Source organism: Pristiophorus japonicus, chromosome 14 (genome assembly GCF_044704955.1).
Source record: "Pristiophorus japonicus isolate sPriJap1 chromosome 14, sPriJap1.hap1, whole genome shotgun sequence".
NCBI classification, from domain to species: Eukaryota; Metazoa; Chordata; class Chondrichthyes; family Pristiophoridae; genus Pristiophorus; species Pristiophorus japonicus.
Window position 1 is genome coordinate 78,614,326 of NC_091990.1, and position 15,753 is coordinate 78,630,078.

Consider the following 15,753-nt stretch of genomic DNA (forward strand, 5'->3'; position numbering starts at 1 on the left):
GTGTGGAGTTGGAGGGGGGGTGTGGGAGTTGGGAGGGGGGGTGTGGGAGTTGGGAGGGGGGTGTGGGAGTTGGGAGGGGGGTGTGGGAGTTGGGAGGGGGGTGTGTGGGGTGGGAGGGGGGTGGTGTGTGTGTGGAGGGGGGGCGTGGTGGCGGGAGTGAGTGTGTGTGTGTGTGGGAGGGATGGAGGGTGTGTGGGAGGGGGTTGTGTGTGTAGGGGGGTGGGAGGGTGTGTGGGGGAGGGTGGTGTGTGTGTGGGGGGTGGGGAGGGTAGGAGGTGTGTGTGTGTGTATATGTGGGGTGTGTGTGTGTGTGTGTGGTCGTGTGGGGTGTTTGTGTGTGGGAGGGTAGGGGTGTGTGTGGAGGGAGCCGGGGGGGTGGATGTGTGGAGGGGGGTGGCTGTGGAGGGGAGGGGGGGGGAGGATGGAATGAGGCACCCCTGCTCTCTCCTCCGGCCCTTCGATCATTTCGAGTGCCCCCCAACCCACGCTCCTCCATCCTGGTTGCCACGCTCTCTTTCCCCCCCCCCTGAACCCTGTTGCCACGCCCCTCCCCACCTCGGTTACTATGCTTCCCCCCACCTCCCCCCCCCCCCCGGGTACCCACGCTCCCCCGAGCCATTGCACATGCGCGCATGCTCCAACGCGCCTGTGCAATGCTGCCGGCACTGAGAAGTAGGCATGATCCCTTGCCCCGCCCCCCCCCCCCCCCCCCCCCCTGCAGGTTGCGATCGGCTTGCTCTGCCCCAGGGAGACTACGCTGAGCCACAGGCAGGTCACGTAAGTCTCGGAGGTGCGCCGTTTTAACCAGATGCCGAAACTTGGGCCCCATGTACTGATTTTCTCACACGCCGACATCTAGAGTAGGTCCAAGAGTGGCCCCAATAACTGAACTGCCAATCTTATCTCTGTTCTCACAGTGGAAAGAGAAGCACTTCACAGACAGCACAGGTGAGATTTGCAATTTGCTGTGTGTGAAATTCTTGGCACAAAGCTGCAACCTCAAATCCCATGGTGCAACAAGTGTAATGCAATAAGTGACAATGTACCTTTTAACTGAATAGTGAATTAATGTAACCATTCAAAACTTAAAACTTAGCATTTCTATTTCCATTTCTTTCCAGGGGACGTAGTATACAATTCCACAGACAAAGCAGGCTGGTGTTTCTATGCATTATGTTCTAAGAACTGTGTAATTGTGAAGCACATGGAACCATGTGAAAGCACTACATTATCTCTACCAACTACACAGACATCCACACCAACAACAGCACCACCGGAAGGTTGCTCAGCCCTGAACCCTCCAAGAGCCGTGAGTAATGGTCACGACAGTCATAATGGCCTATGTATAATCTATATCCATCATGCCTTATTGTGGAAAACTTTAAAGGAAATTTGGTTGAATATTTGATTCAGTGGGTGATTGAGGAGTAGTAGTTTTTAAGGACCCAAATTTGCCGAGAAGTTGCTCCGGTCTTTTTTTTGGAGCAACTTGATTTTTCTGGAGTATCTTAAAATTCCCCATTCTGCACATTTAATTTGTGCCAGTGTAAGTGAGTTAGTTAGAATTTTTTTTAGTTTTGTTTTTTTTTCAAAAGGGGGCGTTACCAGCCACCGACGACTGTTTTGGCCATTTAAGCCAGTTTGGACAGCTAATAGTTGCTCCAAACTAACTTAGGCCAGCGTATGTGGCCACTTGCGGCCGCACAGAAAACTCTTGCGGAAAGTTAAGAAATCAGCGCAGGTAGCCAGAGATGGAGGGGGGGAAGGGAAGCGGAGAGGACCTTGAAAAGCATTAAACACCTTCACAACAACATTCAAGAAGCATAAAAACCATCAATAATAAATAAAAAATAAAACTTAAGTCCTACCACCCTAACTCGGCCCGAGAAACATAGAAAATAGGTACAGGAGTAGGCCATTTGGCCCTTCAATCCTGCACCACCATTCACTAATATCAAGGCTGATCATCACCTCAGTACCCCTTTCCTGCTTTCTCTCCATACCCCTTGATCCCTTTAGCCGTAAGGGCCATATCTAACTCCCTCTTGAATATATCCAACGAACTGGCATCTCTGCGGCAGGGAATTCCACAGGTTAACAACTCTCTGAGTGAAGAAGTTTCTCCTCATCTCGGTCCTAAATGGCTTAGATTGTGTCCCCTGGTTCTGGACTTCCCCAGCATCGGGAACATTCTTCCTGCATCTAACCTGTCCAGTCCCGTCAGAATTTTACATGTTTCTATGAGATCCCCTCTTATCCTTCTAAACTCCAGTGAATACAGACCCAGTCGATCCAGAGTCTCCTCATATGTCAGTCCTGCCATCCCGGGAATCAGTCTGGTGAACCTTCGCTGCACTTGCTCAATAGCAAGAATGTCCTTCCTCAGATTAGGAGACAAAAACTGAACACAATATTCCAGGTGAGGCCTCAACTGCAGTAAGACCTCCCTGCTCCTATACTCAAATCCCTTGGCTATGAAGGCCAACATGCCATTTGCCTTCTTCACCGCCTGCTGTACCTGCATGCCAACTTTCAATGACTGATGTACCATGGCACCCAGGTCTCGTTGCACCTCCCTTTTCCTAATCTGCCGCCATTCAGATAATATTCTGCCTTCGTGTTTTTGCCACCAAAGTGGATAACCTCACATTTATCCACATTATACTGCATCTGCCATGCATTTGCCCACTCACCTAACCTGTCCAAGTCACCCTGCAGCCTCTTAGCATCCTCCTCACAGCTCACACCGCCACCCAGCTTAGTGTCATCTGCAAACTTGGAGATATTACATTCAATTCCTTCATCTAAATCATTGATGTATATTGTAAATAGCTGGGATCCCAGCACTGAGCCCTGCGGCACCCCACTAGTCACTGCCTGTCATTCTGAAAAGGACCCGTTTATTCCGACTATCTGCTTCCTGTCTGCCAACCAGTTCTCTATCCACATCAGTACATTACCCCCAATACCATGTGCTTTAATTTTGTACACCAATCTCTTGTGTGGGACCTTGTCAAAAGCCTTTTGAAAGTCCAAATACACCACATCCACTGGTTCTCCCTTGTCCACTCTACTAGTAACATCCCCAAAAAATTCTAGAAGATTTGTCAAGCATGATTTCCCTTTCATAAATCCATGCTGACTTGGACCGATCCTGTCACTGCTTTCCAGATGCGCTGCTATTACATCTTTAATAATTGATTACAACAATTTCCCCACTACTGATGTCAGGCTAACTGGTCTGTAAGTCAGGGGGCTGACTCCGACTCCTCTCCGATTCTGACTCTCTCACGGACTCGCCGAGGGACGGGACTTCTCGCCGAGGGACGGGACTTCTCGCCAAGGGAAGGCAGTGGCTTTTCAATGCGGCAGGCCACTCGGCCCGGGATGGAGGCGGGATGCGTTGGGTCCCACGCTGCAGGCACGCATCATCACAATCATGGGAGGAGCTACTGCGCATGCGGACAGCTGCTGGCACTCTTTTAGGTGCAGGGCCCTAGCTCCGCCCCCCAATGGACTCGCCGCACCAGGCCCCGGGAGAGTCGGCAGAGGGGCCAGAATCCCGGGACATCTTTTTAGCGCCGTTTGGATCATAGGAAGTCGGTGCATCTCATGTGAGTGCGCTGAGAAAACGGGAGTGCCAAATTTGGGCCCCAAGAGTTGCCAAATGTACAGCAGAGCCTTTGCTCGTCCTGTACTTTCTGTTATCCCATTGTTATTTCTGTTACTACTTAAACTGTTCTGCACCTTTAGCTATATCTTCATTGCCTTAATCAATTTCTAAAATATTTTTGTCACTTGTCACTCATTACCCCCACCCTTCATTAATTTCAGTTAATCCAGATCTCAGTGTGCCGAAGTCAGTCCTCTCCCACATAATTTTCACACACTCATCAGCATTGACCTAACCAGCTCCATTACTCCATGTTCCCCAGCAGCTCATTTTCAATATCATCATCCTTATCCTCACAAGAAATATGCAGATGAGGAAAATCAATTGGCCATCCTAGCTTATCATCCAACAAAAATACAGGGAACTTGCAACACAGCATCCATCATTTCATTAAAGGATTCCCTGTTTTTTGCCACCATTACTTTATGCAGGGCCACTGTACATATTAATACGCCAAGTGAGGAATTTCATGATGTCAAACTTGAAATTTACCTTTCATTTTGATTCCCCTACGTCCTTTTTTCCTATTGTCAAAGTTTAATTTGATGATGTGTTCTCGATTTACCTTTTTTGTACCTTTTTATTATCTTATCTACCTCTCGTAGGTCCTCTGCAGCCACTGGAAAATCATTGTTTTTGCAGTCTTTCCTTATAACTCTCTTGCTACAGCATAGTCTGCTCTGCACTGTCTGCAGGGCTTGACGCTCTCCCTTGTGCTTCACTGACCAGAACGTGACACACTGCTCGAAGTAGAATCTGATCAGAATTCTGTAGTTACCATGCCAGTTCCTTCAACTCGTACTCTACTGTTTGGTTATATTGTTCAGGATTTGATTTGCTTTGTTAATTGCTGCTCCACAGTGATTGGACACTGAAAGACCAGGTCTAATAACATGATCTTTTTCAACTTCATCTTTAACTATTCATGAAGTGTGTGTGTGTTGTCTATATTTTTCTACATACATACTTGCCACTTAAATATTTCATTTTAAAGTTCATTTGGCATTGGTTTGTTTGCTTACATATTTTATCTGACTCATTTTGTATATCTTTGAAATCTCTCCATGGTATCGCTCCACCCTACTTGGGAAATCTGCTTGAATGGTAAGTCCAGCCTGCCCCCTCTGTTCCTCTCACTCTGGAATACTGCTTTCTCCCCACTTCCCCTACCATTACCTCCCTGCCTTCTTGGATTCCCTACCAAAATGATTTTACTGTGCTATTTTTCTACTTTCTAAAATCTCCTAAAAATCTATCTTCAATTGTGCTTTCAGTTTCCTTGCTCTCAATTGTTTCACTCCCTCCTCAACATTCACCTGTCTCTTTCAAAGCACTTCTGGATGTTTTTCTACCTGAGCCATCCTGTATAAACGTAAATTGTTCTGCTTCTTCCTCAGTCAACCTGTGACAAAATATGACTGACGAGGCAGTGATGCCATGTAAATAGCCTGCATGTTACTTACATTAGCAATGCTGGTAAAGGCTGTGCAAAAATAGCGCCTCAATATTTGTGCTTCATTTTATTTATATTACTATAACAATATTATCCCACTGCATTAATTTTATAAATGCACATTGCAGTTTGCAATAACTTGGAGCACTTCATGTACTGTTACAAATTTACACCTACAATTTATGAGCTATTTTAAAGAGACAGTCTGCTGTACTGTAAGGAATTATTTTCATTAAAATGGTTGTATCTTCAATATCTTCTTTTTAATTAATCTTCCTGGTATGCTTCACATATTATCTTAAACAAATTGTAGTTTTCCTAATTAGTCACATTGAACTGGAGATGTTATTGGAGGAATTTGCTGTTTTTGAGTACTATACATCACAGATTTTCTTGTGCTGTATCACTAAGAGCTCATCAGTCCTACTATCCTGTCATAGTATTCTGTTTCTCCCAGCCTGTCGTGATGATTTATTGTTTTTCCTACCTTTTAACCACTTGAAAGCTCATTGTTTCTCCTGTCCTATCCTACTGAGAGTTTACTGGTTCTCCTCTCCTAGCCAATTGAGAAAGAAACACTTGGATTTATATATCATAGGCAGTCCCTCGAAACGAGGATGACTTGCTTCCACTCCAAAAAAGGATGAGTTTACAGGTGTTTCAATGAAGGACCAAATATTCCAGATCCCGAACTACATCCTGAAGGGTGGAAGATGCCTGTGCGTGGATTTTTTTAACGTGTGGTGGCCGTTGCACACCAGCCACCAGAGCTAGGTCTTAGTCCAGTGGCAAGGATTAACCAAGACCACTGGAGACCAGCTTTACTGTACGGACCTAGTGCACACACATATCGCAGTGTGGGCTGGCCCATGCTGCCCCTGGGCCCCTGGCCCCGAACTCACGCCTCTCCTGGGCCCCGATCACCTCCCTCCACAGTCTCTCGCTGCTCCTGCTTGTACCTGCCCATGCTCCAATCACCGACCTGGACCTTGATGACGTCACTCTTCGCTGCCATTGCCCTCCTGCACCAGCTTGCGCTGCTCCCTGAAGTGGCCTCCACGCTGCTCCCAGGCCGCCGCTCACCGCTCCTTTTATGGCCCCGACTTGCCCCTGGTGTTCTCACGCAGGTTGGGGCCTCCACGCTATAAATCCACGCGCCTTTCGTGACCACCGGACGTATCAAAGCGCTTTACAGCCAATGAAGTACTTTTGGAGTGTAGTCGCTGTTGGAATGTAGGAAACGCGGCAGCCAATTTGCGCACAGCAAGCTCCCACAAACAGATAATCTTTTTTTTGTTATGTTGATTAAGGGATAAATATTGGCCAGGACTCTGGGGTAACTCCCGTGCTCTTCTTTGAAATAGTGCCATGGGCAGACAGGGCCTCGATTTCAAGTCTTATCCAAAAGACGACACTTCCAACAGTGCTGCATTCCCTCTGCACTGCACTGGAGTGTTAGCCTAAATTTATGTACTCAAAATTCCTGGAATGAGACTTGAGCACTCAAACTTCTGACTGAGAGGCGAGTGTGCTGCCCACTGATCCACATTGGTGCTCCTCTCTGAGCCAATTGAGAGCTCATTGGTTCCCCTGTCCTATCATACTGAAAGCTCATTGGTTCACTGTCCTATCATACTGAAAGCTCATTGATTCACTGTCCTATCATACTGAAAGCTCATTGGTTCACTGTCCTATCATACTGAAAGCTCATTGGTTCACTGTTCTATCATACTGAAAGCTCATTGGTTCACTGTCCTATCCTATTGAGAGCCCATTGATCCTCCTGTCCTATCATACTGAGAGCTCATTGGTTCTCCTGTCTTATCCTACTGAGAGCTCCTTCCTGTCCCCCATTGCAAACTCATTGGCTTTCCTGTCTTATCCTACTGGGAGCTTATTTGTTCTGCTGTTCATCCAGTTGAGTGTTCACTGGTTTTCCTGGCCTATTATGAATTCATTAGTTTTCCTACTATTTTTGAAACTTTTTGTTTCTTCCATCCTGACCTACTTAGAACTCATTACTCCTTTTCTTTGCTCTCCTTCTGATCAAAGGTTTTCCAAACTATTTACAGTCATTGATCTCGTATCTTATTCAGAGTTCATCATTTCCTCTTTAATTTTGCTATTTTATGGTTCTCCCATCCTTTTTTGAAACTCTAAATGCAATGTAATTTAAATCTTTTTTTCAAAATTGAAGCATTTCTTCTCTCCATAAACCACAGATAAACGAAATGTTGCTGCTTGACAATTGCACAATGGGAATCTGTACAGGGAACAACACCGTTTCTGTCGTGCCGGTGAAATGCCCGACTGCTAATCCGATCACATGTCAAAATGGACTGCAACCCAAAAGAGTTTATGACCAATCCGGCTGTTGCTATCAGTATGAGTGTGACTGTGAGTATTGCAGGAGGAACTGCATTGCCAAAATTAAATAGTGATGTAAAAGATACAGAGATGGAGGCAGCATCTCTGAGGTGGATTTGGGCATGGTGCCAGAAGATTGGAGGACTGCTAATGTAGTACCCTTGTTTAAGAAGGGAGAAAGGGATAGGCCGAGTAATTACAGACCTGTCAGCCTAATCTCAGTGGTGGGAAAATTATTGGAAAAATTCCTGAAAGACAGGATAAATCTGCATTTGGAAAGGCAGGGATTAATTAGGGACAGTCAGCACGGATTTGTTAAGGGAAGATTGCTTTTGACTAACCTGATTGAATTTTTTTGGGCGGTAACCAAGAGGGTCGATGAGGGTAGTGCGTATGATGTAGTACATATGTACTTTAGCAAGGCTTTTGATAAGATCCCACATGGTAGACTGGTCATGAAGGTTAAAGCCCATGTGATCCAGGGCAAGTGGCAAGTTAGATCCAAAATTGGCTTGGAGGTAGGAAGCAAAGAGTAATTATTGATGGATGTTTTTGGAATGGAAGAATGTTTCCAGTGGGGTTCCGCAGGGCTCAGTACTGGGTCCCTTGCTTTTTATGGTATATGTCAATGATTTAGATTTTAATATAGGGAGTATGATTAAGAAGTTTGCAGACAACACTAACATTGGCTGTGTAGTTGATAATGAAGAGGAAAGACATGGGCTGCAGGAGCATATTAATCTACTGGTCAGGTGGGCAGAGCAGTGGCAAATGGAATTTAATTCAGAGAAGTGTGAGGTGATGCACTTTTGGAGGGCTGATAAGGAAAGGGTATACACATTAAGCGGTAGGCCACTTAATAGTGTAGATGAACAAAGGGACCTTGGAGTGCTTGTCTACAGATCCCTGAAAATAGCAGGCCAGGTGGATAAGGTGGTTAAGAAGGCATACGGAATGCTTGCCATCATTGGCCGAGGCATAGAATGTAAGAGCAGGGAGGTTATGCTTAAATTGTATAATACTTTGGTTAGGCCACAGCTGGAGCACTGCGTGCAGTTCTGGTTGCCGTATTATAGGAAGGACGTGATTGCACTAAAGAGGGTGCAGAGGAGATTTTTTAGAATGCTGTTTGGAATGGAGAATCTTAGTTATGAGGACAGATTGTATAGGCTGGGTTTGTTCTCATTGGAACAGAGGAGGTTGAGAGGAGACCTCATTGAGGTGTACAAAATATTGAGGGCCTGGACATAATGGATAGTAAGGCCCTATTTCCATTGGTGGAGGGGTCTATTATGAGGGGGCATAGTTTTAAGATGGTTGGTGGAAGGTTTAGAGGGGATTTGGTGGCGTGGGGCGGAGGGGGGGGGGGGCTTCTTTACGCAGAGTGTTGTGGGGATCTGGAACTCACTGCCTGGAAGAGCGGTGGATGCAGAAACCTTCACCACTTTTAAGAGATGGTTGGATGGACACTGAAAGTGCCGTAACCTAGAGCGGGTAATTGGGATTAGACTGGATGACCTTTTGTTGGACGGCACAGATATACTGGTAAGTACTGCAGGGACTAGATTACGGCCAGGGTGATCTGGACTAGTTTCCATCGCCTGGATGGGTTGGAGAGGAATTTTTCCAAATTTTTTCTCTCTAAATTGGCCTGGGTTTTTATCTGGTTTTTGCCTCTCCCAGGAGATCACATAGATCTGGTTGGGGAGGAGTGTAAAATGTTTCAGTATAAGGGGTGTCGCAGTTGTGTGAGGCGGGTTGGTTGGGCTGGGTGCTCTTTGCCTTTTCGTCATTGTTCATAGGTTTATATGTAACCTTTAGGGCTGCTGACCGAGGGCCGTGTGGCTCTTTGTCGGCCGGCGCGGACACGATGGACCGAAATGGCCTCTTTCTGCGCTGTAAATTTCTATGTTTCTAAATTGGAGCAGCAGCATGTGTTTCACTGTTCCACTGATTGCCTGTTCTACAATGCAATATCTAAACAATTTTCACAACCAAAATTAGAGACCGCATCATTGTTAAGCTGCTTTTGTGCATCTCCGAGCAGGTAGCTCAAATGCCTGGCACCATCCCATCAGCCTGGGCTGGTCGATGCCTGAGTTTGAAATTGGGTATGACCGCAAGTGCGCTTCTTTTTATGAAAAATAAATGACTGAGGCATGATGCGTTTATTGATTAACAATCTATCATCTGACTTAAATAAATCATTTTGCTGGAAACTCAGAATGTGACTTTGAAATTCCAGGTGTTTGTACTGGATGGGGCGGCACTCACTACCTTACTTTTGGTGGAACTGATTACACATTCCAAGGAAACTACACTTACATTCTGGCGAAGCAGATAAAAGAAATAATCAAAGGCTTCAAAATTTACATAGACAACAACTTCTGTGATGTTGAGGAAGATCTTTCATGCCCTAAAGCCATCATAGTATTCTACAAATCTTCAGTAATAACACTGACTCGGATGACTGTCAACAGTACAGTAAAAACCAAGGTACGGATTACTGCATTTTCCATTTATGGCAAAAAAGTAAACAGTTCCTCTAACGGCTCAGGATATATGCATTTCCACATACACCAAGAAGGTCTTTAGTTCAGTCCCTTGCAAGTATTGGGCTGGAGCACTGGACACCGAAATTGAGAACCACTCTAAAATTAAATTGGGTGGGCCCCTTGGTTGTCAAGGGTTTTAAAAAGATTTTCAGCTCACTATCACCCTGTTCATGCCCAGGTGTTGCTTGGAGGAGAAGGATGAAGCTGAGCAGTATGTGAGGGATCCTGCTCTGCCCCTGTTTAAGACACAGGCAGTGGCCCCTAAGCATAAATGGGGAATGTCTGAAATTGGCTCTAATGTAAAGCAAGTGTGAGCAGGAGGCAGCCCAGACAGGGAATATGGGCTTCTGGGAATGAACTGGTGGAAAGTAAGCTAACCTGGGGTGGAAGAATGGCTCTGAGGGCTAACGATAATGGACCAGAAATCCCGGTCGGCTGCTTCCCGCGGGCGATCGGGTAACAAAAACTTTAAAAAGATGCGCATCTACCTGTTCCTGCTGCACCCATGCGAGTTCCCGGTCCTGAGGCCTCCACTGACTGTGCGTCGCAGCACGTGCACGTCAGGACATGCGCAAGACTGGAGCTGCAGTCACATGGCTCTAGACAGCCAATCACGTAAAGTATGTTCTCATTCATAATAATGAGAACTCTTAAGTTGGAATTCTCATTATTATGATTGGAAACAGCCCCCCCCCCCCCAAGCACTAATAAAAAATAGAAAAAAATACATCACATTTTTATGAATTTAAATTAGTTATTTATGTATTATTAAAAATATATATTTTTACAATGTTTTAAAAAGTTTTTTAAATTGTGGTTTAAAATAAACTTACCGTAGTGGGGAGGGTTTTTAAACAATAAAATGTGTTTTATAATTTTATTTCTAAATGTTTTTGTGTACTTTAAAACTCTTACACCTGTAAAAGTAGGCAATATGCATCTGCTTTTATCAGGCGCAAGAGTTTTCAAGACATGCGCTGGGCAAGATAAGGGTAAATCCCGCAATCTTGCCCATGCGAATGTCCTCGCTCCCGAGATGTGGAAGATCTGTCATGCTCCAGCTTGATAGATCAGAAAAGCCGGTTTTCAGTGCATGCACATTGTGTGCTGAAAACCGGCTTTTGCGATGCTTTCCCGGGTCTGTACACACTCCGAAAGTACCTGGGGAGGCCGGTGTTTCAGTCCCAAAAGGTGTAGTTGGTCAGCCACTTATGGTACGCACAGAACTGGTAGCGGCAATGTTTAATAGTATTTACCCTCTTAAATGTTTCTTGTACTGACTGTAAATACTGAAAATGAAGTTCACTGGGACTTTACTTCTTTTGTCTTCAATGGTCACTGTTCACCATCTTGCTGATACTTTAGCGGGCCCAATTAGAAGGAAATGGGGTCCCTAGATTTCTGCATTTGTTCATTTATACAGCCACACAGATATGGCCCAGATATTGCGGTCGGAGGCTTCCCGTGGGCGGATGTCACCGACCCAAATTTTTTTAACGAAAGTACCTGGTGACCCTGGAGGAACGTAGTCTTGTGTTCCGAGGCCTCCATTTGCAGTCCAGCCTAGGGGCCTACGTATTCCAGGAGTGTATGTGCAGCCTGGGCCAGACCAACCAATGATGATGGCATATCTCCATTCACAGTAATGTTCAGTTCTTTTTGTATGGATATCACCATTTCTGTGAACGGGGATACCCCACAAAACACCAACACTTTAAATAAACAAGAAAAACACTTCACACATTTAAAAATAAACTTACCTTAATGTACAGGGTTTTTAATATAAAAAAGTATTGATAACATTTTATTTTTCTATCTTTTAAAACTCATACGCTGGTAAAAGCAGGCCTTCCTCTTTTACCAGGCATAATCATTTGAAGTACATTCGCTGGGCAAGAGTTGGGCAAATAGCCCAAGTCTCCGCCCGCGGAGGCCCTTCTCCCAGGGATGCGTTGGAACCGTCAAAAGAAATGTTGACAGTTCATAAGTACCAGATTTCGGCACATGCGCATTGCGCGCCGAGAACCAGCACTTGCAGGGCCTCTAAGGGTGCGTGCGCACATCTTATACGCCTGTAGAGAACCTGATTTTTGGCCCAAAATGTTTTATTAGTGTAGATAGGTGCATAAATACATGTTGCAATATTGGGTATTTTCTGTCCTTCTTACGGTAGATGTTCTAGCGTCCGTATTTTGTAGGTGTCTCCGCTTCCTATGGCCTTAAGAGGATCTTCACTGGTACTCATAGAAAAGTAATTTTTGACAATATGCCCAGGATAACAAACAAAAACATTAGCTGTTCAATTTATCCTGCATCTTCACAAATTCTCTACTCCTTCCATGAATTGGCTGAATGTCAGCACCTGACCTCATTTCCAAACTAATTTATTGAACAAGTAACAAATAACAGTAATGTGTATGTAGTTACAGTAGATATTGTACTATGATAGCTCCGTGAAAGAAAGGAAATAATAAATGATCTGCATTTTATATGCCTTGCTATTGTCTTTTATTCTTACAACTGCATGAGTCGTTTGATCGAATCAGTGATCTTCAAAAGTTCCAGTTCAGCTCTCTCATCAATTTGAACAGTCCAAACTAACTAAATACCCCAATACAATTGCATGAGCTCCTAGAATTTGAATAGCTATCAAATAAGATCAAAAGCTGCCAGTCATGGGCATAACTGAACACGTCACATACACTATTTTTGTTTGCAGTGTGTAACTTGGCTCCTCTCTCATAGAAACATAGAAAATAGGTGCAGGAGTAGGCCATTCGGCCCTTCGATCCTGCACCACCATTCAATAAGATCATGGTTGATCATTCACCTCAGTACTCCTTTCCTGCTTTCTCTCCATACCCCTTGATCCCTTTAGCCGTAAGGGCCATATCTAACCCCCCCTTGAATATATCCAATGAACTGGCATCAACAACTCCCTGCGGTAGAGAATTCCACAGGTTAACAACTCTGAGTGAAGATGTTTCTCTTCATCTCAGTCCTAAATGGCTTACCCCTTATCCTTCGACTATGTCCCTGGTTCTGGACTTACCCAACATCGGGACCATTCTTCCTGCATCTAACCTGTCCCGTCCCGTCCCGTGAGAATTTTATGTGTTTCTATGAGATCCCCTCTCATCCTTCTAAACTCCAGTGAGTACAGATCCAGTCTCTCATCATATGTCTGTCCTGCCATCCCGGGAATAAGTCTGGTGAACCTTCGCTGCACTCCCTCAATAGCAAGAACGTCCTTCCTCAGATTAGGAGACCAAAACTGAACACACTATTCCAGGTGAGGCCTCACTAAGGCCCTGTACAACTGCAGTAAAACCTCTCTGCTCCTATACTCAAATCCCCTAGCTATGAAGGCCAACATACCATTTGCCTTCTTCACCGCCTGCTGAACCTGCATGTCAACTTTCAATGACTGATGTACAGTGACACCCAGGTCTCGCTGCGCCTCCCCTTTTCCTAATCTGCTGCCATTCAGATAATCTGTCTTCGTGTTTTTGCCACCAAAATGGATAACCTCACATTTATCCACATTATACTGCATCTGCCATGCGTTTGCCCACTCACCTAACCTGTCTAAGTCACCCTGCAGCCTTTTAGAGTCCTCCTCACAGCTCACACTGTCACCCAGCTTAGTGTCATCTGCAAACTTGGAGATATTGCACTCAATTCCCTCATCCAAATCATGAATGTATATTGTAAATAGCTGGGTCCCAGGACTGAGCCCTGCGGTACCCCACTAGTCACTGCCTGCCATTCTGAAAAGGACCCGTTTATCCTGACTCTGAAGTATCCTTACAAAAGTTTGGTCAATTGGACTGGAGCAATAATTTTGAATACAGCTAATTTTTAGCCCCATATAAGAATATAAGAACATAAGAATTAGGAACAGGAGTAGGCCATCTAGCCCCTCGAGCCTGCTCCGTCATTCAACAAGATCATGGCTGATCTGGCCGTGGACTCAGCTCCACTTACCCGCCCGCTCCCCATAACCCTTAATTCCCTTATTGGTTAAAAATCTATCTATCTGTGACTTGAATACATTCAATGAGCTAGCCTCAACTGCTTCCTTGGGCAGAGAATTCCACAGATTCACAACCCTCTGGGAGAAGAAATTCCTTCTCAACTCGGTTTTAAATTGGCTCCCCCGTATTTTGAGGTTGTGCCCCCTAGTTCTAGTCTCCCCGACCAGTAGAAACAACCTCTCTGCCTCTATCTTGTCTATCCCTTTCATTATTTTAAATGTTTCTAGAAGATCACCCCTCATCCTTCTGAACTCCAATGAGTAAAGACCCAGTCTACTCAATCTATCATCATAAGGTAACCCACTCATCTCCGGAATCAGCCTAGTGAATCGTCTCTGTACCCCCTCCAAAGCTAGTATATCCTTCCTTAAGTAAGGTGACCAAAACTGCACGCAGTACTCCAGGTGCAGCCTCACCAATACCCTATACAGTTGCAGAAGGACCTCCCTGCTTTTGTACTCCATCCCTCTCGCAATGAAGGCCAACATTCCATTCGCCTTCCTGATTACCTGCAAACTAACCTTTTGGGATTCATGCACAAGGACCCCCAGGTCCCTCTGCACCGCAGCATGTTGTAATTTCTCCCCATTCAAATAATATTTCCTTTTACTGTTTTTTTTTCCCAAGGTGGATGACCTCACACTTTCCGACATTGTATTCCATCTGCCAAACCTTAGCCCATTCGCTTATCCTATCTAAATCTCTTTGCAGCCTCTCTGTGTCCTCTACACAACCCGCTTTCCCACTAATCTTTGTGTCATCTGCAAATTTTGTTACACTACACTCTGTCCCCTCTTCCAGGTCATCTATGTATATTGTAAACAGTTGTGGTCCCAGCACCGATCCCTGTAGCACACCACTAACCACCGATTTCCAACCTGAAAAGGACCCATTTATCCCAACTCTCTGCTTTCTGTTAGCCAGCCAATTCTCTATCCATGCTAATACATTTCCTCTGACTCCACGTACCTTTATCTTCTGCAGTAACCTTTTGTGTGGCACCTTATCGAATGCCTTTTGAAAATCTAAATACACATCCTTCGGTAAACCTCTATCCACCATGTTCGTTATATCCTCAAAGAATTCCAGTAAATTAGTTAAACATGATTTCCCCTTCATGAATCCATGTTGCGCCCGCTTGATTGCACTATTCCTATCTAGATGCCCCGCTATTTCTTCCTTAATGATAGTTTCAAGCATTTTCCCCACTACAGATGTTAAACTAACCAGCCTATAGTTACCTGCCTTTTGTCTGCCCCTTTTTTAAACAGAGGTGTTACATTAGCTGCTTTCCAATCCGCTGGTACCTCCCCAGAGTCCAGAGAATTTTGGTAGATTATAACGAATGCATCTGCTATAACTTCCGCCATCTCTTTTAATACCCTGGGATGCATTTCATCAGGACCAGGGGACTTGTCTACCTTCAGTCCCATTAGCCTGACCAGCACTACCCCCCTAGTGATAGTGATTGTTTCAAGGTCCTCCCTTCCCACATTCCTGTGACCAGCAATTTCTGGCATGGTTTCTGTGTCTTCCACTTTGAAGACCGAAGCAAAATAATTGTTTTAGGTTTCAGCCATTTCCACATTTCCCATTATTAAATCCCCCTACTCATCTTCTAAGGGACCAACATTTACTTTAGTCACTCTTTTCCGTTTTATATATCTG

The 15,753-nt window shown here is 45.0% G+C and overlaps 1 protein-coding gene across 1 annotated transcript in view; it reads left to right on the forward strand.

The window, feature by feature from the left end:
* The window catches only part of muc5fl (mucin 5f-like), a 103,058-nt gene that overhangs the window by 5,930 nt on the left and 81,375 nt on the right, over positions 1-15,753 (forward strand). Inside the window, exons 5-7 of the mRNA XM_070898729.1 lie at positions 1,122-1,309; positions 7,349-7,523; positions 9,739-9,989. Coding sequence (XP_070754830.1) covers positions 1,122-1,309; positions 7,349-7,523; positions 9,739-9,989 — 614 coding nt within the window. The remainder of the gene's footprint in view (positions 1-1,121; positions 1,310-7,348; positions 7,524-9,738; positions 9,990-15,753) is intronic.